The 26,230-nt window shown below is 53.0% G+C and overlaps 12 protein-coding genes across 12 annotated transcripts; 6 read left to right on the top strand and 6 right to left on the bottom strand.

Annotated features, from left to right (window-relative positions):
- Nucleotides 1–465: 465 nt before the first annotated feature.
- Nucleotides 466–2,801, top strand: A1O1_07204 (uncharacterized protein; the record flags this gene model as incomplete). Its single annotated transcript, XM_007728077.1, has 4 exons — nucleotides 466–555; nucleotides 613–689; nucleotides 747–1,716; nucleotides 1,767–2,801. The coding sequence occupies 4 exons, from the start codon at nucleotides 466–468 to the stop codon at nucleotides 2,799–2,801; spliced, it is 2,172 nt and encodes a 723-aa protein (XP_007726267.1).
- Nucleotides 2,802–3,640: 839 nt separating this feature from the next.
- Nucleotides 3,641–4,723, top strand: A1O1_07203 (3'(2'),5'-bisphosphate nucleotidase; the record flags this gene model as incomplete). The annotated part of the gene is made up of 1 exon (XM_007728076.1): nucleotides 3,641–4,723. The coding sequence occupies one exon, from the start codon at nucleotides 3,641–3,643 to the stop codon at nucleotides 4,721–4,723; it is 1,083 nt and encodes a 360-aa protein (XP_007726266.1).
- A 495-nt stretch (nucleotides 4,724–5,218) lies between these two features.
- A1O1_07202 (uncharacterized protein) lies at nucleotides 5,219–6,575 on the bottom strand (the record flags this gene model as incomplete). The annotated part of the gene is made up of 2 exons (XM_007728075.1): nucleotides 5,219–6,356; nucleotides 6,418–6,575. The coding sequence occupies 2 exons, from the start codon at nucleotides 6,573–6,575 to the stop codon at nucleotides 5,219–5,221; spliced, it is 1,296 nt and encodes a 431-aa protein (XP_007726265.1).
- Nucleotides 6,576–8,038: 1,463 nt separating this feature from the next.
- On the bottom strand, nucleotides 8,039–8,344 carry A1O1_07201 (uncharacterized protein; the record flags this gene model as incomplete). The annotated part of the gene is made up of 1 exon (XM_007728074.1): nucleotides 8,039–8,344. The coding sequence occupies one exon, from the start codon at nucleotides 8,342–8,344 to the stop codon at nucleotides 8,039–8,041; it is 306 nt and encodes a 101-aa protein (XP_007726264.1).
- A 1,166-nt stretch (nucleotides 8,345–9,510) lies between these two features.
- A1O1_07200 (uncharacterized protein) lies at nucleotides 9,511–10,499 on the top strand (the record flags this gene model as incomplete). The annotated part of the gene is made up of 3 exons (XM_007728073.1): nucleotides 9,511–10,066; nucleotides 10,127–10,217; nucleotides 10,274–10,499. The coding sequence occupies 3 exons, from the start codon at nucleotides 9,511–9,513 to the stop codon at nucleotides 10,497–10,499; spliced, it is 873 nt and encodes a 290-aa protein (XP_007726263.1).
- An 859-nt stretch (nucleotides 10,500–11,358) lies between these two features.
- Nucleotides 11,359–12,975, top strand: A1O1_07199 (uncharacterized protein; the record flags this gene model as incomplete). Its single annotated transcript, XM_007728072.1, has 3 exons — nucleotides 11,359–11,797; nucleotides 11,856–12,161; nucleotides 12,209–12,975. 3 exons carry the CDS (start codon nucleotides 11,359–11,361, stop codon nucleotides 12,973–12,975), a joined length of 1,512 nt encoding a protein of 503 aa, XP_007726262.1.
- A 1,440-nt stretch (nucleotides 12,976–14,415) lies between these two features.
- A1O1_07198 (uncharacterized protein) lies at nucleotides 14,416–16,170 on the top strand (the record flags this gene model as incomplete). Its single annotated transcript, XM_007728071.1, has 1 exon — nucleotides 14,416–16,170. One exon carries the CDS (start codon nucleotides 14,416–14,418, stop codon nucleotides 16,168–16,170), a length of 1,755 nt encoding a protein of 584 aa, XP_007726261.1.
- A 3,446-nt stretch (nucleotides 16,171–19,616) lies between these two features.
- On the bottom strand, nucleotides 19,617–20,126 carry A1O1_07197 (uncharacterized protein; the record flags this gene model as incomplete). The annotated part of the gene is made up of 1 exon (XM_007728070.1): nucleotides 19,617–20,126. The coding sequence occupies one exon, from the start codon at nucleotides 20,124–20,126 to the stop codon at nucleotides 19,617–19,619; it is 510 nt and encodes a 169-aa protein (XP_007726260.1).
- A 589-nt stretch (nucleotides 20,127–20,715) lies between these two features.
- A1O1_07196 (uncharacterized protein) lies at nucleotides 20,716–21,318 on the top strand (the record flags this gene model as incomplete). The annotated part of the gene is made up of 1 exon (XM_007728069.1): nucleotides 20,716–21,318. One exon carries the CDS (start codon nucleotides 20,716–20,718, stop codon nucleotides 21,316–21,318), a length of 603 nt encoding a protein of 200 aa, XP_007726259.1.
- A 431-nt stretch (nucleotides 21,319–21,749) lies between these two features.
- A1O1_07195 (uncharacterized protein) lies at nucleotides 21,750–23,614 on the bottom strand (the record flags this gene model as incomplete). The annotated part of the gene is made up of 2 exons (XM_007728068.1): nucleotides 21,750–22,417; nucleotides 22,810–23,614. The coding sequence occupies 2 exons, from the start codon at nucleotides 23,612–23,614 to the stop codon at nucleotides 21,750–21,752; spliced, it is 1,473 nt and encodes a 490-aa protein (XP_007726258.1).
- A 747-nt stretch (nucleotides 23,615–24,361) lies between these two features.
- On the bottom strand, nucleotides 24,362–25,462 carry A1O1_07194 (uncharacterized protein; the record flags this gene model as incomplete). The annotated part of the gene is made up of 1 exon (XM_007728067.1): nucleotides 24,362–25,462. One exon carries the CDS (start codon nucleotides 25,460–25,462, stop codon nucleotides 24,362–24,364), a length of 1,101 nt encoding a protein of 366 aa, XP_007726257.1.
- An 85-nt stretch (nucleotides 25,463–25,547) lies between these two features.
- Nucleotides 25,548–25,931, bottom strand: A1O1_07193 (uncharacterized protein; the record flags this gene model as incomplete). Its single annotated transcript, XM_007728066.1, has 4 exons — nucleotides 25,548–25,593; nucleotides 25,646–25,700; nucleotides 25,750–25,779; nucleotides 25,829–25,931. The coding sequence occupies 4 exons, from the start codon at nucleotides 25,929–25,931 to the stop codon at nucleotides 25,548–25,550; spliced, it is 234 nt and encodes a 77-aa protein (XP_007726256.1).
- Between the last annotated feature and the right edge of the window lie 299 nt (nucleotides 25,932–26,230).

Here is a 26,230-nt window from a genome sequence, read left to right as displayed (position 1 = left end):
CTTATCCTCGCTGACTGCTTCTAGAAAGGCTGGCGGACATGTGAGCGAGAGATAACGGGCCAGTATGCGAGATAAGGAAATATGGGGTCGGACAAGGCCAGGGCCCGTTATCGTTACTACCGCAACAGGGTAAGGAGGGCGGCATCTGCCGCCATTGGCTATATACGACCCCATCACCCCACTAGCTAGGGCTATGGAGATAAGGTAATTTCGACCTCTGCTTCCTCTTTGCTGAGAGAGTACAAATGTTCCACGTCCATGATGGAGTCCACGTGTACAATACACGGTGCTGACGAGGACCACCTGGTTGCGGAGAATTCTCAGCATTGTCAATAGAACCAAGATCAACAAAGGAGATCAGAAACGGCTATTCTATTCTCCCGGGCCGGCTGCCCCTAGCCGCTTTGATCTTGCCACCTCAATCAACACATTTCGCTGATGGCCGTGTTCGAAAAGCATGTCCAGATGCCATCGGGGACCCGTTCGAATAAGACCAATATTACAGCCTGTATCCGGTGCCGACGGAAGAAGAAGCGATGTGATCAGAAGCTCCCTGTAAGTGTCAATGATCGTGGCACCGGTTGGGAACAGTTGCACTAACCATCTTCACAGAGATGCAGCCTGTGCGAACTTGCCGGGACAGAATGTGTGAACTACGATGCGCTGACATCGCGGCATGTGCCCAGAAGGTCTTGATCTTAGCCTCAGCCTCGTTTGCCCAACATCAAGTAACGTTTCGAATACAGCTATGTCCGCGACCTGGAAGAACGTATAGCTCTTCTTGAGTCGAAGCTCCAGGAGCATCATATCCATGACACCGATCATGAGACGACTTCAAGATCTCCTACTACGTCGGTGACTGTTCCGGCTTCTCATCTGGCGGATTCATACCCCCCGAACCGGCCTCGTCAAAATGTGGAAGCTCACCCACCCACGCCAATGAATAACACGCTCGACACGACACTGGCAATGGCATTGGCACAACACGGCCCTACCGAGGAGCCAGCACTCTCTGATGTGCTGTTGACAGAGCTTATGAGAACAAAAATTACCCCACACGGAGCTGAAAGACCTGACCTCGAGCAAGGACTCCAGGAGAAAGCCCTTTCCCCCGATGAATTCGACACTTCCCCGATCTCAATGCCCACGAGAGAAGGCGCGCAGAACCTTTTCCGGGCTTACTTCAACTTTGCGAACCAGAGTTTACCCCTACTCCATGAACCAACATTGGTACAAAAGTTCGAGCTTCTCAGTAGCACCACACGGACGGTCGACTTGACTGAAGCCAGCACAGATCATAAATTGGCAGTGTTTTTCGTGTTTGAAGTCTTCGCAGTAGCGTTGTTGTTACTGCAGAAGTATGACCCATGGAGGATACCAACGTCGATGGCGGAGCGATATCACAAGACGGCGCTCAAGGCCATCAATGAAGCCGGCCTACCGAGCGATGTAAGGGGCGTTCAGGCTCTTCTGCTTATTGCGCAGTACTCTTACCACCATCCCATAGAATGGGCTACCTGGAAGACAGTGGGCACAGCCATGCGCCTGGCAGTCGAACTTGGCCTCCACCAAGAACCTCCACCATCACACAAGCTGGATGATTTGACGCTCGAAGATAGGAGGAGAACCTTTTGGGTTGCGTATTCGATGGATATCAACATCTCAATAACTCTGGGTCTGCCATCATCTCTATCTGACGGCGTCATCATGGCCAAGGTACCGTATCTTGAGCAAACCCCAATGGCACCAAATGCTGACCTAGACAGGTCTTCAGTCAAGAGAACGACGAGAACATCACCTCAAACGGTATTGTAGTGGCTGATGAATCGACACCTAAGCCGAAGCGTGTCGCTCTCCACCTGCTTCGGTACCGCCAACTGCAATCCGAAATGCGGGTAGTGCTGTATGAGAAACCACCTGCACCTTTAGCATACATCCCGGTCGATCTGAGTGTTTGGCAACAGCAAATGTGCCACCGTCTACAGAGCTGGTACAACGACACGCCGCGACCGGAGACGCTAACCCACCGTGAACATAAAAACCTGGAGAACTTCGAAGTCACCTACTATGCCGCGCTCCTCTACCTATACCAGCCCTCGCTCAACATCCCTACTCCGTCTGAGCAGGGCTTACTGGCACTTGCAGATGCCGCAAGCAACACAATCCAGCTATACCGCCGGTTCTTCACGAAGCACCAACTCACCATATATTGGCTGGCAGTGGAAACCCTGTTCTCGGCAGGAACCGCCTTGATGTATGCGTACGTGAAGTCGCATTCAGTCCAAGAGCGTATCACATTTCGCCATCTCGAATCGCTCGTGCGTACCTGCTCGTCTGTCCTGTGGGGGATGGTCGAGCACTTCCCTAATTTCCGAGGCAAACGTGACGCATTTGACCTGGTCGTATCCAGGACTCTGGCAGACCTAAGCAGCAGGTCTTCCGTCAATGGGAGGATGGCAACGACCTCGATGCACGACAAGAACGCCGGACACAGTCACATCGAGCACAACAGAAACCGAGCGGACCTTGACTGCACAGCCGCCGGGTGGCGACATGGGCAGCGACCGCCAGAGTCCGAAACAGGCTCCGCAGATGCAGCCCAGTTCTCTGACACTCCGACGCCCGACAATGATCGATATCACAACCAATACCTCCAACTACTATCGTTGACCGCCGGGGTTGAGTCCAGTGGAAGCAACACACCTCAGGCGCCCTTCTCTTTCGCCGAGCTTGACCAGATATCCTTCGATTGGGGCGCTCTTGAGAATACAGCTGACTTTCCTACCCCGTCCTGGCTCTGAGTATGCAGCAGGAACCGTCGAGAAAATGTCCCATATCGGCTAAATAAGGTTGAACAACAGGGAGACGGTTCGCAAGCGTCGAATCGTGTCCTTAGACGTCACCTTTTCAATTTCTTCTGGGTAGATCAATGGCCGCTGTCTATCCACACTGTCCCTGGATGAATACGCACCTCCTTCGCCTTCAGGAGCCATCGAATATCACTTATCAACCCTTGCGATACGGCTCGATGTGGCCCTTGTCCCGCCCCATTGCCGCTCATACTCCTTCGACAAGAACCAGTTCGAGTATGCCACAAGCGATAATGTTCACCGGCCAATAATGTATGCAGGGATAAGATCAAGGACAGCTCAATCATCTACTCAAATACGTGCGACTGGAGTCCGAATAGTCTTTGACGAAAGACAGGTCAAAGCGTTCGACGTTGGTTCCGGGAATCATATTAAGGTATTTTGGCAATCGCCGATACTCCGGTGTCCAATCTAACTCGCGTCTCCAACACCATCCCGAGACCAGCGCACTGGAAATGGAGTTCCGATGGCGCCGAGATTTTGCATAATCACTGTATTGAAAATTCATAACTTCAAATGGAGGATCCACATCCATGTCTGATGTCATCTTGCATTACTCCTTTTCAAACCAACTGAACCCCTTCAAACCTACCTTAATTAAGGCATCTAACTGCCTTATTATACTAGTACTTCACGAATTGATCATTGGTCCTTACTCGGTGCAGTATAAGTATACATAGCAGCCATTCGTTTGCAAACACCCTGTACATATAAATCAACTTCAGCCACAGCCACAGCCACAGTCGACACGCTTTTCCGCGCTTTCCGTCATGACAGCCGACAATCCCTACAGTCATGAACTCTCCATCGCCCTGCTCACCGTCCAGCGCGCGTCGCTACTCACCAAACGCATCGTGACCGCGCTCGACAAAGGCGCCATTGACAAAAGCGACGCCAGCCCCGTGACGATAGCCGACTTCGCCGCGCAAGCGCTCATCATCAGTGCCCTGCACCGCAATTTCCCAGCCGACGGCTTCATCGGCGAAGAAGACGCCGAAGCGCTCCGAGGAAACGCCGCGCTCTGCGACCGGGTATGGGAGCTCGTGTCTACGACTTCACTAGACGATCCGCCGAGCGAGGAGCTCCCGGGCAAAATCGGCTCCAAGGAGGAGATGCTCGCGACAATCGACCTGGGCGCCAAAGCCGGATCCCAAAGCGGGCGGAACTGGGTCTTAGATCCCGTCGACGGCACGGCCACGTTCATGCGCAACCAGCAGTACGCGGTATGTCTGGCCCTCGTGGAGGGTGGGAAACAGAAACTCGGCGTGCTCGGGTGTCCGAACCTGCTCATTGGAGAGGGCGGTGAGGTGCGTGAAGATCTCATCGACAGCAAGGGGCTGGGTCGGATGCTGTCCGCCGTCGTGGGCCAGGGAGCGTATATCAGGCCGATTGCACGGGGCCGAGTGGAAACGCCTCAGAGGTTGGGAAGGATCGCAGAGGTCGTCGATCCGGCCAAGATACGTTGGGTCGATTCTGTCGCCAGCGACAATATCACGCACCAGATCCATCGCGCTATCGCTGAGAGGCTCGGCTCCACGACCTGGCCGGGCACGGATATCTGGTCGTCGCAGATGAAATATATCGGTTTGGCCGTCGGTGCGTTTGATGCCATGGTCCGCATCCCGCCGGATAGGTCGTACAGGGCCTCGGTCTGGGATCATGCTGGTGGCCAGCTCATTTATGCCGAGGTCGGCGGCGTCTTGTCAGATACGAGTGGTAAGCCCTTTGACTTTGGTTTGGGCAGAAACCTCGAGTCGAATCTGGGCTTGGTTGCCGCTCCTGCAAGTATACATCCCAAGTTGTTGGAAGCTGTGAAAGAGGTGTTGGCGGCGACTGCTGGTGTTGGCCAATGACCGTGACAGAGCGGTTGATAAAGTTGAAGTGAATACTTATACTAGCCATCGAATGAGTAGACACTAGGAAGGACGCTTCGATTCCAGTTATTCCTACTACTTATATCTCTACTAGTATCCAGGGAAGGGGCACCTACTCTGATTAAGTGAGAAACAGTCGTCGGAGTCCAGTTTTCATGTTGATTACATCTTTATTATGGGGGTAGAATACTACCTAGGTGGTAGCTAGGTACCTAGCTAAAGCCATGCAGGGGGATCAGCAATGCTCGCGCTTGATCTTCCCAAGACAATAAAACTTGCTTCGATGCGCATTGCAATGTTGCATGCCTTGTCACGTAACTCCCCATACTCCATGCTTTGCGCAATGCTGCATCCAGCGACTCCAGACTCCATGCAAGTGTTGTCGTGCCTCGAGAAATCATGCCATATGCATGTTCGCAACGAGCTGGCTTCAAGGGTTGGATAACCATGACTCCTCAATCAGCTTCCTGATGCTTAGATGGGGACAGCCTTTCGTTCAATGCTTCGGCGAGCATGGTATCTCCCGTCCGAAAATGCTGCTGGACCTGGTTCATTGAGAGGCGCGCCATGACCGGTAGTTGTGCCGTTGGTATACCCACCGGTAACACCATTTGTAGGAGCGAAACCAGCGTTATGTTCGACATCGCCATTGCGGGTGTCGGCACCGTGAGGACCAGCACCAGTATTGAATCCTGCCACCTGTCCTCTCAAACCATGAGCAGCGTCAAAGGGAGCACCTCCATATGCTTCCTCATAACCCCAACCAGCACGTCGTGTGAAGACCGCGGACTCAAAGCCGCCTGCACCAGCTGCACCAGCGCCGTAGGAGAAGGGAGTGTGCCGGGTTAGCGGGATGTGGTTGAAGCGGAAGTCCCAGACAGAGGCGTAGAGCATGCGATAAGCAGAAAGGGCAAAGACGGTGCCAATGACAGCGCCGGCCAAGCAGTCATACCAGTTGTGGTATTCGTCAATGGTAAGCGCACCGGTGATCAGAGTTGCTCCCAGAAGAGGGGCGTAGAGTGCAATCAACTTCCAGAATGCTGGGTGGTAGTTGCTGAAAACCTTCAATTTCGCGTTCAGGTACAGGTAGAGGTAGAAGAAGCCAGCCCAGGCAGCGGTGCTGTGGCCCGAAGGCATCGACTCCAACGAGTCATCGATCTGACTAGCATTGCCACGACAAACATTTCGTTGAAACATGACATTTCGAAAGCCGGTCCCACCAGTAGTAATCAGTGCTGGGTCTGGATCGCAGACACTGAGAAAGTGAGGGCGTAGTCCACCAATGAGCCATTTGACAAAAACTTGGAAGACGGCCGCGGCGATGAGGGAATAGAGAAGACCGAGGATTGCGTTGTTGGCGTCCCAGAAGGATCTAACCCGGATTTGCATGCACAAGATGATGAAAATCGGGATCAAGGCGGCCAGAAGGGCTGCGAGCCAGATGGGAACGATCTCATGGCGCAGGGGGTAGGAAAACTGAGGGTAGACGATCTCTCCGTCGAGGAAGGTGACAGGGAACGAACGACTCGGCGCTGGTTTCGCTTCGTAGATACCAAGTCCAACTGCGCCCATGGCGGCCATGGTCAGGATATCGAGCCAGGTGAACTTGATCCTTTGGAATGTGTTAGTCCCCTCGTGCAATCAAACTTCTGATGTAGGGTTAATCAACATACCATTGTCCAAAGGTTGGGCGGCGATTGAAGTGACCAGAACTAATGTCAAAAGGCTCGCCCTTGGTTGTAGCCCGATTCTGTCCATTCATCTTTGAATCACGAGTGGTGCTGGGCCCATTGGTGGCTGCGCCGTCGGTTCGTCTCGAGAACAAACCCATCGTGAAGACTGCGCGAGTGCGAGAGGGATGCAAGGATCGAATACTGGTGATTGCGACGGAGGACAGATAGGCAGGAGAATGAGAATTTGCTGTTCCCGAGAACTTGAAGGTCGAAGTGAAACCCGATGGTCAGCTGCGACCTGAGTGAACAGTGAGGCCGAAGTGATAGACAGATGGCTTCCAAGAGAGGAGCCTCTCTATTTCAGCTTCGAGACACGATGTATCACAACAGTCTCTGAATGACGCAGCAGAAAGGGTGATCGAGTTCAGAGTCTGGGATGCCGACGTCTTGTGCCTTGTTTTGGGGTTTGACGGCGTCGTCTTGCACAAACTGGGCAGTAAGGTAAGGATCCAAGCGATTGATGGATTGGGAATGGCTTGGCTTGCAGATCGACAAAAGGACCAATTCAAGTTCCAAGGAAGGAAACAAGCTCGCGGGCTAATTGCTTGGCTGACGTTTAGCTGTGGCTTGACCGATCCACCTCGCAGTCCTTAGTAGCAAATTACGTAGTTTGTGGTACCTTAGTACTACTACAACATTGTAAGTCACCGACGACGGAGAGAAGCCTGCGTTCGGAAACGAGGATTTGCACCATCAGACACCGCTTGCAGGGAGCAGCAAGATGCTTGCACCTATCTGCCGTTCAAAGATAGGCATTTGTGCTAACAGGTACGCATCAGTGCTGTTTGTAGGTCCCCTGAACAACTGAATACCTTGACGGCGCTTAAGGCAGTGGAGTCAATCTCCATGCCTGCAGTGCAGTGTGGGACAAGCATTAGGTCAAGCTTCGGAAATCCACCCAGACCTGGCAAGAAAACGAGGTGTGGCGTTGGCGCCACAGTCTGGCGGTTTCAATGGCACAGGCCTCCATTCAATCCAGTCAGTGCTGCGCCCGTGTACCTGTACTAACCCCATGCAAATACTGTGGTCCTTACTAAGGTACTACTACCTAGGTAGGTAGGCATCCAACTAAGGTACTTGGTGCGCCGCGCCCATGGGGAGCGAGCGTCCAGTTCGTCGGCCAAAGCCAGCGTAGAGCTCATATACGTGAAACAGCTGATCATTTTTCCAGGCTTGTGTCAAACCACAGCCAACTATGATGCATTAATCTGACCGGGTAAATTGTTTCATCGTTTTCGACAAACGCCCCCCCTTTCATTGCATGGCAACGAGCTCAAACGCTGTGCAAATTGTGAACACATCCATCTTGTAAAAATGTCGCGAGTACCGGTCACCAGCTAGCTTGCGACGTCTGGAAACATCTTGTTCGGCAGTGAGGGAACAAGCGTGCAAGAGACCAGTCCTTTAATTCTTGAATGCCTTCAATGCCTTCAATGCTACAAGTCAAGCTTGAGCGCCCGGTATCCTGTTAGTCGAGATTCAGTGCCATCCTCCAGATTTGTTGACCTGAACCCCCCAGATTGTGCAAACATCAAGTCATAATTCGTGTGATCCATGCCATCTAATCAAGGCTGTCAATCCAATTCATCCCTTGAAACACTTCCATCATCTTGTAGCAGAGCCCCACATCGTCGCCAGGCTCACCACCAAATAGTTTTATCCGTTCCGTTTCGTTCTTGACATTGTCTCGGGTTCGAATCACATCGCGGTTCTGCCAAGCTGCGTATCGATTGTTCAAATGCTTTGAGGCGATAGTGGCGTTGGGATTGCGAAGAAAGGACGGTGGTATGATTTGGTCTCGCGTGGATTCTGAGATAGACGCCAAAGGATGAGACGTGGCAAACGGCACCGTAAAGTTGTCCAACATGCCGAAGGTCAAGCTCGCAGTACGAGAGCCCCGACCACGTGGACGTACTCGTCTGCGGTTATGTTTATGTGCCATTGTAGTTTTGCAGTTATGTTGCCGCTGCTAGAGCAAGGTCGCTGCCGTGTTGCGAGTGGGAGTGAGTGCAACGTAGAATGGGTAGATGCACGAGGGAGAATGTGAAGATGATGGGGAGATGGGGCATCAGCGAGGGATATTAAGAACATACTTGCCTGGAATAATGAGTCTATACGACGGCATAGGCAGCGTGAGTCACATGAGACCAACCTGATGAGAGCGCGGTGGTTGTGTGACGGAAAAGGCGTATGCCTGCGTTTTCGGGTTCCAAATAGGCACAACGAGGCTGCGTGGTGTGAGAGTCACAGAATAGGTGGCGTGGAGGTGGCCGATGCGCAGGCCGAGTTTCGCTCATGAGTCAGAACACCAGTGTCGATTTTGCCCCCGCATTCTGACCACTTGTGCACCCACCGCACTGGATTGCCATACTACTAGTAGTACGGCACCGTAGCATTACTTGAACGTCGGGTGACTTTGCACACGATGGTGTAACCCTCAGCCTCAGACCTCATATCGAGTCGCTTTCTCAGCATTCCTGACCAGCAGGACATAGTATCTCTGAAGTTCAGTGCCAGCAAGATGAAGCACCCAGATCACTTAACTTCAAGTTCAGATTGCAGATCTGGCCTTGGCAGACTACGGTGGACTGCAAGTTCAAGTTCTGCGCTAGCCTTGTATTGATCCATAGTATAATTCAGCCATGTCCGACACCGGTGAGCCTCTAAGCATGAATGCTCGAACATGAAGATGGTTTCATGGCATCAGGGTTTGAAGGTCCATAATCACTTCGTCACTACCATATGTCAGTCAATATCGACAACGGCGTGATATTGGAGGCTCGTCGATGATGAACCCAGAGCTGAGAGAATGTATGCTCCCCGCCAGTATCTGCAATCAAACAGCCGAGGTTCGGCCCATAGACCCTACAACTTGAATCATGGCCGACATTACCGGTGACCCCATCTTCCCCAGATCTACAGGCGATATATATATGCGATCTTGATTGATCTGTATGGACTTGATACTTGTGCACAGGTCCTCCCAACAGGTATCCGCGCCAGATCCCTTTCAACCCGCCATAAATCAAGTCAATGATGACTTCGGTGGCCGATCTTCGTGTCTCGACGCTCTTCGATGTCAGCAATCATGTAGTTCTGGTTACAGGAGGCGCCACAGGGTTGGGCGAAATGGCAGCTCAAGGATTCATTCAAAACGGAGCGAAGGTCTTTATTGCCAGTCGTAAAGAGTCCGAACTGAAGAAAACGGCAGACCGGTTGAACTCCCTTGGACCAGGCAAATGCGAGTACATCGTGGCCGACTTGAAGGATAAAGCTGGATGTGACGGACTGGTGAGCGAGGTCAAGAAGCGTACTGACCGGTTGACCGTACTCCTCAACAACACGGGGGTTACTTGGGGGGCATCCTACTACGACTTTCCAGAGGGTGGCTGGGACAAGTTGATGGCATTGAACGTCAAGTCGGTCTTTTACATGACGGTCGGCCTGGAACCTTTATTGCTAAAAGGAACCAGCGCCAATATGCCATCACGGGTGATCAACATTGCTTCGATGGCCGGTATTATGACCACAGACGTTACAACCACCGACGACGGGGGCCTTTCTGCTCCGGGTCATGGAACGTATAGTTGTACGTCCCCCTGGGACAAAAACATCCAGGAGATATTGATGCTGACATTTTCCATCGCAGACGGACCATCGAAAGCGGCTTGCATCCATCTGACCAAGATGCAAGCATCGAAACTGGCACCGCAGAACATCATGGTGAATTGTATCTGCCCGTAAGTCTTCATCTCTGCACTACGTGGACGTCCAGTCCTGACCAATATCTTGCTAGTGGCGTTTTCCCGTCACGGATGACCAATTTCGGAATTGAAAAGTACATCGACACACTCTTGGAGCGACAGCCTACGGGGCGTGTGGGCAAACCCTCCGACTTTGCAGGATTGGTGATATTCCTGAGTAGCATGGCGTCGGCGCACATGACGGGCAATGTCATCGAGATTGATGGCGGCAGTGTGCTCACCGGATGGAAGTCAAAGAAGAAGGGCAGCAAGATCTGAAGGACGAGGCGGGAGCCTTTGTGAAACCGGAGGCATTGCTGGAAACAACTCGAGCACGCGAGCCTTCGAAAGGGGTGACGTAGAAATAAAGACATAAAGCATGGGTTGACCTCCCATATATCCTCGATTGTTCGATGATGGTCTGCACTTCAAGATCAAGTCGTGCCAGTGTTCAACTTGGGTGGAGTTCCCGCACAGTTTGACGGGTGATCTTGGGCGCGGCTGGTCGGTGCAGTGGCTTCGTTGCCATGGCGGTACCGCTGTTAGGTGGACAGTACAGGCGGCACTAGGTTAGGTACTCCTAACAAGAAATAATAATACTCTGTACCGTGGCAGATGCACCTTCAGTTAGCCACGCTCTACTGGCGGTTACGGGGCAGCCGCCATCGCCGTAGGGTCGATCACCACAATGTAGGTGCCTACTAGGTGCCTGTGACGCCCGGCTCCATCGCTCGATGCATCTTCTGGGCATGTGTCATGCGGTTAGGGAGGTCTTATTCCCTTTCGCTCATACTCGCTCGTCTTCCATCACGAAACCAACTTATCCAATATCTGCCTTCAAGTTCATTTTATCAAACCTCTCAACCGACATCATCACCGCTGTGGTGTCATAACAAGCACGGTGATGACCCCAGAATGGTGGCCTTGTGTTTGATATCCGAGTCCTTTACGTGGAGGCGCTGCACTTGAACTGATTCAAATCGGATCCCACCTTTCCTCGACCTCGACTCTAGCTCCCTCAATTGGCCTAGAACCCCGCTGCTCTTCTACATCGGTTTGCACCTACCCTTCCGCCACAATCTCTATCCTTCAAAGTCTCTTCACCCTTCATCCATCGAATCCGCCCTCCATAGGAGCGATGCAGCCCGGCGCTGAGCAGATCCAACATGCGCGACTTGCGATGACATTCGATACCTCCATCCGCCCCTCTTCCACATCCCTACCCTCCGACTCCAGTTCTTCCTCACATTTCACCGGCCACCCGGGCTGGCGGCAAGACCGAATAGATTCTACGGCTGGACGCTCGCCCAATTCAATCGTTATAAACATCAATGATGGCGGATCAACAGGCCGTGGTATCCTTATCGGGGTATTATCCGCATTCGGTTCCGCAGGCATTGCGGTTCTGGTCCTGGCCGTTTTCTTCTTCTTCAGATATACCTCCCGAGGGCGAATTCTTCTGGACCGGATAGGCCGGCCAGGCGAGTTCGATGATGAGCAGGCTTTTGCGCAGGAAGAGGCGGAAGCCCTGGAGACAATGGATGAGTTACAACGAGTGGAATATCTGAGGGCAAAGGGTGGGTCTTTCCCTAACGTCTCAAGTCTTATTGTTGTCGGCTCTGACATCGTGTCTAGCTTTTATCCAGGCGAACCCGCCCGAATCCGTCCAAACCGATATATCGCTCTCGCAGTTTCTGGCAATCCAGGAGAAGGGCGTTTCGGCCTGGGAGTTCGAACCGGAGCTAGAGATTGCCAACTGCTTCGTCGAAGCTAGGACGGAGATCGAGTTCTTCGATTCCGAGTGTAGTGTTCAAAGCAACCTACCAGTCCCGAAACAGAATGAGGTCTACTACTGGGAGGCGAAGATTTACGACAAGCCGGAATCAAGTTTGATCAGTGTCGGGATGACCACTAAACCATATCCTTTATTCCGATTACCTGGTATGTTGCGTTTGTTGATCATGTCATGGTCAGTACTAACATGCTAGGTTTTCACAAAACCTCGGTCGCATATATCTCGACCGGTCACCGACGGTACAATCAACCCTTCGCTGCAACTCCCTACGGCCCTCCATATGTGCAGGGGGATGTGATCGGTGTGGGTTATCGGCCCCGGACTGGGAGTATTTTCTTCACACGCAACGGCAAGAAACTGGACGAGGTTGCGCACAATCTGAAAAATCAAAACTTCTTCCCGACCGTGGGTGCCAACGGTCCCTGTACCGTGCATGTCAACTTTGGGCAGATGGGCTTCGTTTTTATCGAGGCCAACGTCAAGAAATGGGGGCTCGCACCAATGACCGGCAGTCTTGCTCCTCCTCCGCCGTATGGCAGCGAGCAAGGCAGCATCTTGCTTGAGACAGGCAGGGAGGGTACTCGACAACCAGAGTATCAGCCCGGCCACTCAAGGACACGAAGCGGCCTTGCGAGGATTGGATTGAGTCCTGGACCAATTCGATCACCCACAGACATATCACTGTCTCAACTTGCGCATGTCTCCACGCAAGATCTTCCCAGTCAGGGAAATATGTTGTTGGATTTTGGTGATATCCAAAATCAACCCGTCGAGAATACGCCCAATGGGCAGGTCATCATTCCACCTCCGGAGTACAGTAGTCCTCCTCGGAGTCGGAGAGGCAGCGAAGCAAGAGATGATGATGGCAGGAGAGATCCACCAGACGATCGAACGGGTCAACCACCCATTCCAACTTATGATGCTGCTGTAGGCGAAGCGGCGGGACCGAGTCACACATGAGATACCCTAGCATGAAAAATGAACTTTTTCTTTGATGATTTATGTCTATGTCTGAAACAACTTTCCGAGTCTGCGTCCTCGTTCGTCTTTGGAGGCAGCAATTCCAAAATTTGTGCTTTCTTGAGTCTCCATGATGACTAGCGACGGCCAGGAAAATAGAGCAATTTGAAGCCACAAGGACGTTAAGGTCACTTTGCTATAGTGCATGGAGTGATATTGGCCAATCGCCAAAACAATACTTCTCTTCAAAATGTTGCACAGGCTGGAATTCTGAAGTGCATTTATATCTGCTGTGGTACTTCTTAGCTGCCTCCTGGTGTAGGGTCTTAAGGGTGGATAAGAGCATTGTTCATGTCCCTTACGAACACCGACTGACTAGCACTTCCGTTGACCCATAGTGACCCCTGACTCCAGACGACTACTGTACCTAGAGTGCTAAAGGGCTACGGAGGCCCCAGAGCGGCAGGGAGCCCCAGTCGACGACGTGCACCTACCAAAAGCTCCCATCTGCTCTCCATCTCATGTTCGAGAGCGTGGGCGAGGAGAAATGACGCAGCTGTGAAAACATTATTGCATTGTGGTACCAGCTCTCGATGGTAGACGAGCACACAGACCTTCTCGAGTGCCCGGTCTACATCGTGTCCTTGATAAATGTCATACTAATAGTGGGAGATGCTTTCTCGCTTATTGGAATTCTACTGACAACCCAGTCAAGTTTCAATCTCAGACCGACAATGTCTACTCGGCGCCGTCCGTCCACATCTCAATGCTTGAACCTCGCCTAGCTGTCCTAACTGCTGTGTATGACAAGCGGCCTCCCCCGGCTCACCAGCTCATATGAATTGATGTCCTTATATTGACCCATTGACGGGCTTTGAATAAACTACGAGGCTCCTTTTCCTTTCCGTCGATCCCACCACGGTCATTCCGCTTTACGCTGTTTCGCTTCGGCTCCAAGTTTGCAGCAGCTACCCGATGCGATACCGCCGTTTGAATCTTTGAAACATTCATAATCGGACCAGGCCTCGGTTGACCGCCGGTGCAGAACAAAGACCTTGTGCAACGGGCCGAGAGTACAAAGAAAGACTGGGGCAGGCAGAAGTAAAAAGCGCAGAACACAGCCCGACGCAACAAAGACACTCATGAGAGAAGAAGATGCTCTGCGCGATGCTCTGCCCGAGCTGCGCGTACACGGAAAAAAGGAGGGTGCTTCGTTCCAGGTTATAGTGTTGGTAAGTGCTTCCACGAGGACGGCTATCGATTGCACAGGATCTGCGTGTGGTGGCATTGCCATTGTTGCGGAACGGCCAGCTCTGGTTCCCGATCACGTTCCCTTGGAAATGTCGAGCTCCTCTGCCGTGTGAGGGTCGCTCAAGATCGTGTAGCTGATCACATCATTAGGGATCCTCAGGCGGCCCTCGCGAAGACAATGTCACTGGAATGCTCGTGCGAAATGCTCGTGCAGGATGGCGCAAGAGTTCCATGATAGCAGTCGATGCGGGAGCACATCTGGCCAGCATCATCCGGATCCTGCAACGAGAAATGCCCAGCAAGTCAGAGACCATCCCGCCCAAAGACTACTCCAAGACATTGGAGTCGGGTCCGTTTGCGGGCATCAAGTTCCCCGGTATCTCTGCCAAAGCAAACGCCCTGTACATTTTCCGGGAGATCCTACATGCTTTTCTGATCACTCATCCGCACCTTGATCATCTGTCGTCCCTCGCAATAAACACGCCGGCGCTGGAGTTTGGGCGGGAAGCCAAAGCAATTGTGGCTCTACCATCTACCATCGAAGCCATCAAAAATCACATCTTCAACGATTGGCTATGGCCCAATCTGTCGGACGAAGCCAACGGAGTGGGCTTTGTTACCTATCGACGGCTGATTGAGGGAGGCAATCCACGGTTGGGACTGGGAGAGTCGCGAGGCTACGTCAATGTTTGCGATGGGTTGGCCACAAAATGCTGGAGCTTGAGTCATGGCAAATGCCAACGGAGGAGCCACAGCATATCCCACCAACACAGTGACTCCTTTCCATGGGCGCAGTCAGACTATAACTTCCCGTCTAGGAGACTGTCCCGTCTATCTGACGACCATGGCTACTTCGCGGCCTTCGCTCAACAACAATCGCAAGGAGGAGGGCAAATGACAATGGCGGCGGGCTCTATGACCCCAAGCCTGCCAGGCGGACCAGCAGGCTCAACCTACATGGAGGGAAACTACATGTTGGAGCCGGTTTCAAGCTCCGCCTTTTTCATCCGGAATGATGATACCGGCCATGAGCTTCTTATTTTTGGAGACGTTGAGCCTGATACGGTCAGCATGTCGCCCCGAAATCACATCATCTGGGAAGATGCGGCGGTCAAGATCGCCAACGGGACCCTCCGAGCCATCTTTATCGAGTGCTCGTACGACGACAGTGTCCGTAATGAAGACCTCTACGGTCACTTGTGCCCCAGGCATTTGATCGCCGAGCTCAGATTTCTCGCCCATTGCGTCATCAACAAGCGCAAGCAGTCGGCCTCTGAGTCGAGTCAAGCAACAGCCGAGCAAGCCGCCGACGGCAAAGCTGCTGAGGGACCATTCGAATTCCCGCCCACGCCGGTTGTGAATACTATGAGTATGAAACAGCCACCGACTCCTTCCGAGCTGAAACGGAAACGCAAGAGAGGACTGAATGGCGAGCTGGCTACGACACCAGAAATGACGCCCACCAATTTCGACAGCATGCCATCCCCACAACTCCTCCCCGTTGGCTACGTGGGCAGCGGTAACAGGACGCCCTCCTCGTCGCGTCGCAAGCGGTCTCACGAGCCTCGCGACTCCAACCAGAGTTCTTCCATGGCCCACCCATCAACGCCTGTTCGCGCTCGGTCCGTACAATTCCAAGCTGATGCTGCTTCTAGTCCTGCACTTGGAGGAGCAGCGACGGCGATGGGAGCGGGGTTGGTTCCTTCAGGAGCAGTGTCAGCGGGACACCCTTATCCGGCCTCAAATCCGCAGGCCCAAACGGCCCAGAAGCTCGCCAGCCCGCTCAAGGGCGTTACTGTTCACATCATTCACGTGAAAGACACGCTGATGGACGGGCCTGATCCGGGCGACGTGATAGTCGGCCAGCTGCGTGCTTTGGCCGAAGAGGCTGGCTTGGGCGCCGAATTCAACGTCACTAGCTGTGGGGAAAGTATTTGGGTTTGAACACTGCCGCGCATTGTCCTCCTTGTCTGGAAGTGGAGTACCTTCGGGGAAAAGGTTCAAACAGTTTTAAGCCTCAGCACAGCCTGAAGCCAGAATTGTGGTGTACGGCGCCAGGGACAAGTCTGGCGCTGGCTGTTGTATGCTCATGCTTGTGGTCGATGACACTATATCCTGTTTCTTTTCCCGGCCTGGTTTGGTCTATGTCTAGCTATGATGTCTTCGCACTGGGCGGTTGCATCTTTGAATTAGAGCGGTCGGCAGGATTTGAGCAGCTGATTACGCGTTAGGGGGGCTGGGACTATTATTCGCGCATGGACTGTTTGGATGGGGTAGTGCTTCTTGGGTCGACAGAGCGGATGATTTCTCCCCCGGTACACGGCGAAGGAGGAATTTAGGAACCACTCGTGCCCGTAGGTTCGGCTTTCACAACTGTAATTTGTTCGTCCACGTGAATGTTCTCTCAGCCGTTGAAAAGTAGCGCAGGTGCTGTTGGGTCAAGCGAAGATTGAATTCTCAATTCTGGTCGGCTTGTGGTCAATTGAAAGTCACTGTGGTGGCTTGCGTATGTGGCCTCTTGAAGTCGTGTGTAGACTGCGATATGATGATGTACTAGTATCTTGTTGATTAACTGCGGCATCTGCAAAGCCTGGTTACACTTTCGGCCACAGCTGAGGCGCTTTCTAGTGGTGCTTACTAGTAGTATGATTGTTAAAGTTGTCGTAGTAAACCTCGTGGTCCATCAAATTAAGGTTGTTTCAGCCTCGCGTTCCACCGAAAAACAAAGTTATGGAGCCTCATTATTGCATGGCTCCATTGGCATATCCATCCGTCTCGCCAATGAGCAGAATGCACCCCTGCCACTGCGACATTTGACTGCCACGAGGTACGTACGCACCACATTTCGAGTGTAACTCCCTCTTTCCGTTGCATGGACAATAGACCTGACCAGACGGTTTCCTTGTATGTCTCCAGCAGCATGATGTTTTTGAGCCTCGCCGTGTTCCCAATAGCAGCTCAACGGGCAATGTTTGTTGAGGCAGGTTGGTCTGAGAAAGCGGAGGAGGTGGATTGACAATCGTTCCGTGCGCAAGGGTGGGTATTGTTCAAGTCAACCGCTCATGTCGATTGACCTCTGAGTTTCACAACTGAGTTCAGCGGAGTCAATGCAGTCATCGAAGCAGAGGAGATGGAGGGACTCGTATGCTGTGGATGGTCAGTATTCTGTTGATAGGTCAGCTGGAGCGCAGGCTGTAAACAAACCTGATAGTGGTGGTGGAGTTGGATGGTTGTTTCCTTGGTACAGATGGAGATTCGCAGATCGGCAGCCTCGTAGAGTTCTGGTATGCGGTCCGGTAGCCTTGTATGTCAGCATTTGCGTTGCAACCGTAGCATTTCCATTGCGTTTCCCAGCAGCGATTTGGTGATCTTGTGCTCCTTTTCCCATCAGGATCGTCATCGTCCATCTTGCTTTGTGGTGAGAGGCTGAAGGCTGAAGGCAGTCCCTGCTGGAACGCCTGCTGAGTTGCTGGTTTCCTCCGCAGTCCCACTGCGTGCCGTGGGTGTTTTGGCTTTCCCAACACAGCACCCGCCTCACTTCTTCCTCCCTTGTGTTATTCCCTCGGATCCCGCCCTGTTTCAGCCGGTCCATTTGCAGCCTCATGCCATGCCTCTTTTGCAGAGAAGGCTTGGCGAACCAGCAGACGCCTATAAGTATTTGCTCCTCCGCTCGCTCTCTTCTTCTTTTTCTCTCTTTTCTTCACATTGCCCAGGTGAGTTCACAACTGAGGCGCCTTCATCAGGAGATAGCAACGCAGTCATCTGCTACAAATCTCCATTGTTAGTTGGCTCTGGCAGCCCTCACTGCCTCTTGCTGGCGACCTGATGAAGGCGGGATGGTGGAGTGTCTCTCATACTTGCCTTTGGCAGTATGAGTTGGCCGGGTCCTCAGCACTTCTTCTTTTTCTCCTCACTCTTCTTCTTCTCTTTCCCCCTTCTTCTTCTTCCTCCTCTTCTTCCACCACCACCACCACCTCCTCCTCCTCCTCTGCCCTCCTCCCCCTTCTTCTTCTCTTCCACCGCCTCCCGCACCTCCTCCCCCTACCTGCACAGGTAAGTATCCCCCAAAACTGAGGCGCCTCCATCAGCGAGTAGCAACCAGCACTTTGCTACTAATCTCCATTGTTAGTTGGCTCTGGCATTGTGCGGGTTGCTGACGACCTGATGGAGGCGGGCTGGCGGAGTGCCATTCATACTTACCTTCGGGTAGTATGGATGGCCGGGTCCTCACATCTCCCTTCCCCTTCGCCCTTCTTCGTCTTCTGCTAATTGTGTACAGATTGCTCTTTGCCTTTTCATCATCTTTGAGCTTTATGCTTGGACTTGGAGAAGAGTGGCCGCAGTCGTACTTGTAACCATAGCGAAGCCCCCATGGTAGACTTGGAGTAGTTGACTTGTAGCTTGAAGGTCAATTCACCCCTCGCTTGTGAGGTTGTTGCTGTCGGTGCCGTCACTTTGTATACAAGGTCATGTCGTCGCTGCCTTCTGAACCTCATCGTCGACACCCCCCCCCCATCTGCACCTACTGCTGCAGCCACCATTCCCTTTCATGCTCATCATCACCACCTCGTCATCGCATATTCCAGCTTCCTGCGCCTCCGTTGTCGGCCGCAGCCACGCCTCTTCACCGCGCCCATTGACAAGTAATCTCCAGGCCAATTCCACCCGCGAAGAATAATCCCCGCTGCCCGTCAGCCTCAGCTTTACGGGCTCGCCGCCGCCCACGTCGCAGTCCCTTAGAGGTCCTTTTCCCCCATAGTTTTGCATTCCCACCTTCAGACTCTGCCGCCTTCCACAAACTGCCTCACACAGACACCCTATCTCTAGAGCCTCCTTTCAGGCCGCCTTCTTCTGACTGCTTTCTTTTTAGACAATTACCTCCACACCACATCTCCCAGACCTCCCTTATTGGAACTGCGTTCCTCAAACTGCCGAGCTGACCTTTACACCAGACAGCCTCTCTCGCATGCATCCTCTGACTGCGTACCTCAAACGGCTCCTCCAGACTCGTCTCAAACCCACAACCATCCTTTTGGTACTGGTGCTGACTTGAATCAAGAACAAACATATAACAAGAGACACGTAACAATGCCATGTTCAGTACCCTCCTACACACTCGAAGCACCAGAGACAAGGGATTAAAGAGATACTGTTACAACGTCAAGGAAGAGCAGGGCGAGCGACGAATACACAAGAGCCATCAGCGGCAGGCAAAAGAGAAGACACACTCGGCATACATCAACTGTGACCCCTCTCCCAACTGGAAGGATGTGGTACAAATAGCCAGGACAAAGAAATAACACAATCTCATTCAATCAATCAAACAATGAAACTCTCGAAACGAGATGTTACAGAATACCAGAGACAAACAAACGTTGTCACACTGCCCTTCAACCAAACAAGCACCAGAGACCTGTGGCTAACCAGGCCAGAGACCGAAGTGCATGGAGTCGAGCTGCCTTCCTACCTGTCTCCATATCCACCGCCTTGTCTTTCTGCGCAGCCTGCCAGACGACAACAGCATCGACGACCGGTGTCAATGATCCGGCCATGATCACAATACCTAGACACCGCTGGGCTGTAGACTGGGCGGCAAGAGATGTCTGACATTGCCAGTAAGCCGTGAGACCCATGATGGCCAGCCCGATCGCGAAATTGCGAATTCCGTGGGCATAAATGTACGCCACATGCTGTGAGTTGTTCCTGTCTACAGCCGCAGGCTCATCGGACTTCTTTGAAGGGAAGCTCCTGGTCGCGGTGTTCGCAGGCAGTTGAACACCGTAGATCTGGGCCGCAGAAATTGGCGCGGTGAAGCTGTATATCCCGACAATGAAGCCTCCCAAGCCTATCAAGGCCGTGAGCGCAGGGAGAAAAGGCGAAAGGAATCGAAGAGACGACATGCCTTGAGATGCATGGGATGGGTTTCGTTGCGGATATTGCCAAACAGTCGTTGATGAAGGAGTCTGATTAGGAGGACATGTAGATCTGGCGGGACACCACTTTTTCACACAAGCCACTCCCTTGAACAAGCCGGCCCGTGGAAATCAGTGTCGAGCTCCTATCAAAAGGCGGAAACAACAAGAGGATGTGTCCGCACCGACTGATGACCCTCGACAGAGAGAGAATGGTATTTACGAGGGAGATTAGCGGAGACGTCGTTGCGATGAGGTGATCGCGCTACGATTGCACGCGATGCAGGTCGCTTTCCATTTCTCCAATAATATAACATGCTCGGCTTCGGACATCAAGTCAACAGACAACAACGACAACTTCACCCCTCACCATTTGTTCACCTGTCGGCTGTCCTGCATTCATTCGTTTACGAAAGAGAAAAGACTCGACAAGGTCCCTCTTCACGGCTATTGAACTTACTTGGTCGTTGCTGTGTCGAGTATTCCATCCCGGGTCACAGTCGAGGCGAGAAGACTGGCACATCTCGAATGCTGCACGCCATCTCGACCCCAGGACGAGCATCTAAATCTAGCCAATATGTCCGACTCCCATTCTCATTCCCACGACCATTCTCATTCTCACACTCACGACCACGACCACGACCACGGCCACGACCATTCGCACCATGAAGTTCCAGCTCATCTCTTCCAAGCAACATCCTCCACCGACCAACCCCCAGATGGCTGGCGCGAGAGCGGTGTCCGGGTGATCCCCGCCAACGGCCTGGACACAAACACCTCCCAGACACCGGGCATGAACCGTGCCGCCGCCATCACCACCGCCCGCGTCGGAGCGCAGAAGCTATGGGCCGGCACGGTCAAGATTCACGCGAACGCCAAAACGGGCGCCCACCACCACGGCCACCTGGAGAGTGTGATCTACGTCGTGAAGGGAAAGGCACGGATGCGATGGGGCGACCGGCTCCAATTCACGGCCGAGGCGGGTCCGGGCGATTTCATCTATGTGCCTCCTTACGTGCCGCATCAGGAAATCAACGCCAAGGAGGACGAGGACCTGGAGTGTGTGTTGATGCGGAGTGATGGGGAGGCCATTGCTGTCAATTTGCCGGATGTCGTGCCTGTAGAGGATCCGGAGGGCGTGAAATGGATTGATCCTACGCATCCGACGGGAGGGGTTTAAATGTGTTTTGCACACAGTTGCGATATATGAGAGAGTATGCAACGACTCACGTTGGTCTTATGGACATAAAATCCACTACCTCCTACTGGCGGGGTATAATAAACACAAGCACGTGTTATGTATTGGTCAGTATATGCTACAACATGGGCGAGTGTAGAAGTACAAAAGCATGCTACATATCGTACATGAAAACATTCAAGCCTGTAAAGTTGCCAAACAGTAGTACGTAAAGACGGAGCCATGCAATGGTTATGAGAGCTGGAGAAGAATATATATATACAAAGCGATACTACAGAAGAACTGTGTATACCTACTAGTATGATGTATAACGCAAGCGTGCCTCCAGCAATCATGGTCATATAATATAATATATTATAATGTACATTGTGTCATGTATCATGTATAATGTGACAAAAACATATCCCAATGGCTCAATTCCCCGGCAACTTCTCTTTATCCAGCCCATCCAGCTCCGGCTGACTAACCTCCTTCTTTAAATTCTTCAAACAAGGCGCATAAAACAGCCTCCCAGACCAAGCACCCTTAGCCGTACCCGCGGCCACCACACACCACAGCAACACGACGGCGACGCTCAAAATAGTGCCCAACATCTTGAAGAACTGGCTGGGCATCTCGACCCCAAACGTCATGGTGCTGATGGCATACACGCCCAAGGGGAACGTAAACCCCCACCAGCCCATGTTGAAGGGAAACGGCCGCGTGCGGTAGATTGTGGCCAGCGCAAAGACCAGCCAGCACAGGCCGAACCCCCACATGATCAGCGCGACGAAGACGCCCATCACGTACACGACGTCGCCGGCGACGGCGAGGTTGTGCAGGAACTCGACCCGGGGAAATACCTCGCGCGACACCCGGCCGAGGTACATGATTGTGTAGCCGCCCATGCCGAGCGGGCCGAGCGGGAGGAAGGACGACACGACGACTTCGCGCGGCGGCAGTTTGTGCAGGGCTAGGCGTTGGTAGTAGATCACTAGGATGGTCATGGCTAGGGGGGTTGCCATGCCCCACATCACGTAGGACGTGAGGAGCGTGCCGAGCGCGTGGGTCGGGTTGTGGAGGAGTTCGGCGACTTCGCTGCCTGAAGACACAGAAAAGAGAAGTTGTTGTTAGTTTGAGGTCTGAAATGAAGATTGTTGGGTGGGGAAGGATGGTGAGTGTAGATGCTTGAGACGATGGGAGGAGTAGTAGTAGGAGCAGGAGCAGGAGCAGCAGCAGCAGCAGCAGCAGGAGGAGGAGGAGGAGGAGGAGGAGGAGGAGGAGGAAGAGGAGGAAGAGGAGGCGTGTTTGAGTGGGTATGTAGAAAGGGTGTCGATTGGGAAAGAGATCTGACACGAGTCCAAGTCTTGGGAGTATCCGCATATTGTGTAGAGTCCAGTGTATGGGATCTGCTGCTCCGTGCTGGATGCTGTGCTGTGCGGTATCTGCCTCTATGCATGCATTCTCGAAATCCATGGTGTTTGTACCACTTACCAGCTCCAGCTGCAACAATCGTCGCCGCAATAGGCAACAACTGCGCCGCCGTGATGCGGTCCAACGAATGCTGATGCGACTGCGACATGAGCAGGAACGGCAACGACACCGTGACCGCCGCAGCCACGATGGCATCGATCATCCAAGCCACCCAAACGACCGTCACCGACCAGTACCCCCAGTACGGACAGCACAAGAAAATCCAACTCTCCACCAACGTGGCGAAGCCCATCGGCACCGTCCCCAGAAACAGCGAGTTGGTCGAGTCGGCGATCATCACGCCCCAGATCTCCGGGTACAGCGTATACCGGAGCACAGAAATGCCGAGTGCCAGAACGAACAAAATGCTGTTGAGCGCGAAGAACACCACGGCCAACCAGTACAGCCAGTCGGCCTTGTACGGGATCGTGATGAGCAGCAGAGACACGATCCCCGTGCCCATGGTCACGGAGAACCATGACGGCGAGAAATTGCGCACCACGCGACGCCAGCCCACGTCGTATTTGGACAGCTGGGCTTGAACTTGGACGTGCCCGTGGCTGTCGATTTCGATTTCGTGCACTGGTGCTGGCATTGGCGCTCCATTGGTCTCTGTCGTTGGGGATGCAGGTGACGATGCTGCCGGGTCTTGGACGAACGTTTCGGTGCCGCCTGAGGGGTCGGACGCGGTGAATGTCTTGCTGGCGCGGGACCGTAGGCGGTCGAGTTCGGAGCGCGAGATGGTCTGGCTCGCGGGCACCGTCATGGCTGGGTTGTTGGATGCGAGCCGTTGCAGTTCGCGCTCGTCTTCGTCCGAGTCGGTCATGTTGATGGCGGCGGCGGAATAGACCATAATGCAAGACCGGCTTCGACGAGAGGGCTCAGGACGGGAAGAATCGATTTCTCCACCGGGCCGACCCAGTAAACAAGATGCAGCCGGGGGACATTCGGACAGAGAAATTTCTGTTCTGGCTTCACAGTCACGTCCAAGTTCTCTGTTTCGTTGTTGTTTGAAGTCTTCGACATGTAGTGACGTTCTGCCCACTTGGAGGCGAGCGGGAAAAGCGGCGGAAGAAGTTGCCCAGAACTCCGGCCGGCCATCTGTCCGAGTTGCGGGGATTGCTAACCAGTCCAGGTTAGTTTGATTCTTGCTACAGCAGCAACTGTCTTGCTAGGTGTGTAATAGTTCATCCGAGGCACGTGACTGGCCTTTATGGAGACATGTATACTACACAGTCTTTACGGCCACCGAAGCACGCTGGAAGCCTGAAAATACTGTCGGAATGGGCGACAAGCGCAAGTTCTTGTGTACTGGTTTCGGACTGCGTAGACCCTTTGAAACCCATGCAAAGCAGAAGAACCAAATGAGACGGAAGTCACGAAACCGCAATCACAAATAGGGATCGGCACCGGAGCTCGGTTCAGACCCTCAGACCTTCTGCACCGACTGCGAGTAGCCAGCGTATACGAAAGTAGTCAACAATGGGTGGGGTCGAGGACTGGAGAAAGGCAGAAGCCGAGGGATCAAAGTGACGCGAGGAAAAGTGGCGAGTCGTCCTGGAGAATATTCATCTCAAGGGCTGGCGTTGTTGTCTTCTTGCCTATCAAAGTCCTCCTCGCTTCCTGTATCACTTTCGCTATCTTCGTCGTCACCCACTAAAGGAACGAAACGAAAGTCGACAAAGGCAACACTGCCAGGAGAGGGTGGAGCGGCGGCGGCGGCATTGTCATCGCGACGTGCGCCATTATTCGCGCCATCTCCAAGGTCAATCATGAATTGCAGACTCAAAACTCCTTGTTCGTCCTGTCGAACGCTGACTTTGCTTGCCAGCGCCATAGCCCTCCCGGCCCTCTTCACCATGTCGAACTTGTATCTCTGCCTGATTCTCCCATGTGACCCCGACGGAGGTACAACAGAAAAAGTTTCCGTGACGAGAGGTTGCATTTTGCCTCTGGTTCCGCTTGGGGTAGGGTCATTCTTTGATTCCGGCATGAACTCAACGATACTATCGCCAAAGGGGCCTCCTTCGCCTTCCAAAGCAAAATAGGGGGCGGATCGATTCGAGGCGTTCAACACCAGGGCTGTGGGATTCGTTCCTGATAGCTCTGTGATAGCATCATGCAACCAAGTACTCCGCATAATCGCCTTCAGGCACAGAGCATTGCGATCGAGCGGGATGCCGCCGTCGTCCTCATAGTTGTCGTGAGCCTCATACGTGTTCATCTCGCACATCGTCGAAACCGACCCCTCTTGAATCGTGATGGTGAGAGGAGCACCTGGTTCTTGGTACGACAGTCGACAAGTACCACCCACCGCAAGAGCTGGAGCGGTGAAGGCGTTTCCGTAGGAGGAGGAAAAGCCGCCATAGGGATTTCGAGAAGAGCTTGCCTCGGCAATACCGAAGATTTGGAGCGTTTCAAGAAGTGCCACAATCGAGATTGAGAACGGAGGCAGTGTATGCTGATCATCGTCCAAATTCAACGTGTACGTCGAAAATAATGCCTTGTCGAGGAAAGTAAGGCCCTGCACAACTCGAGCTTCTTCCACCGAGAACTTTATCCCTGAATGGGTGATCTGGACCTCCGCGCGTTGGGAGAACGCTATACAGCGGAGCAGCGAATGAAGTTGCCTGGCTGATGTGGACATGGCAGTGAAGACGGGTTGACTAGCCATGGGTGTGCGAACAATGATTTTATTCCTCACAGTGGGACACCTCGGCTGGTCTGCGATTGTAATGCTCCAAGACTATGGATGAGTCCTAGACGTAGACACCGAAGCCACAAATGGCGTAGACTGCACCGATGCTAAGGGACCATCAACATGTATACAAGACGCTTTGTACTGGCTGGAACGTACGCAAATGCCAAAGAAGCTGGTATTCCGAAGAGAGGTATGGAGACAGGAGATCGATCTTGCAACAATCAGCACTTGAAATGAGACGTGGGCAGAGATAGTCGTACTTAGTCCGAAGAGGCCAGTCAAGATCAAGCCTGGTCCAGTCAGCTCTAGAAGACGTAATGCTCACATTGGTCTACTCACCGACGAGTAACAGGGACAAGCCTACAGTGAGCTGGCTGTCCTTACCAACCGCAGGCTGGAAAGGGCTGCTTGCCGCTGCTTGCCAGACTTCGTAGAGAGACATTGACAGGATTGATGGGGCTATTGTGGACAAGGGCGTGGATGGTAGCTTGTGACGCGTCGAGGACTGTTTAGCTGGTCGTAATGCTCCCTGTTCTCGTCGTAGATGCGTCCTCCCGAAAGGTTGTAAGGCAGACAAGGTGGTCATTGAGAATCGACGGGCATATCGCCTCCCGCAGGAAGGTATCCCGAGGCAGTCTTTCTATTTGGAAAGAGACTGATGCCGCTTTTATAGTACCCTTACTATCCCAGCCTCACAGCATCACATTCACAATCTGGCATACCCATCTTGCTGCAACTTCT

This window comes from Capronia coronata, assembly GCF_000585585.1.
Source record: "Capronia coronata CBS 617.96 chromosome Unknown acBCG-supercont1.6, whole genome shotgun sequence".
NCBI lineage: Eukaryota > Fungi > Ascomycota > Eurotiomycetes > Chaetothyriales > Herpotrichiellaceae > Capronia > Capronia coronata.
The sequence above is the reverse complement of the archived record's forward strand: the minus strand, read 5'-3'. Positions and strand labels throughout refer to the sequence as shown.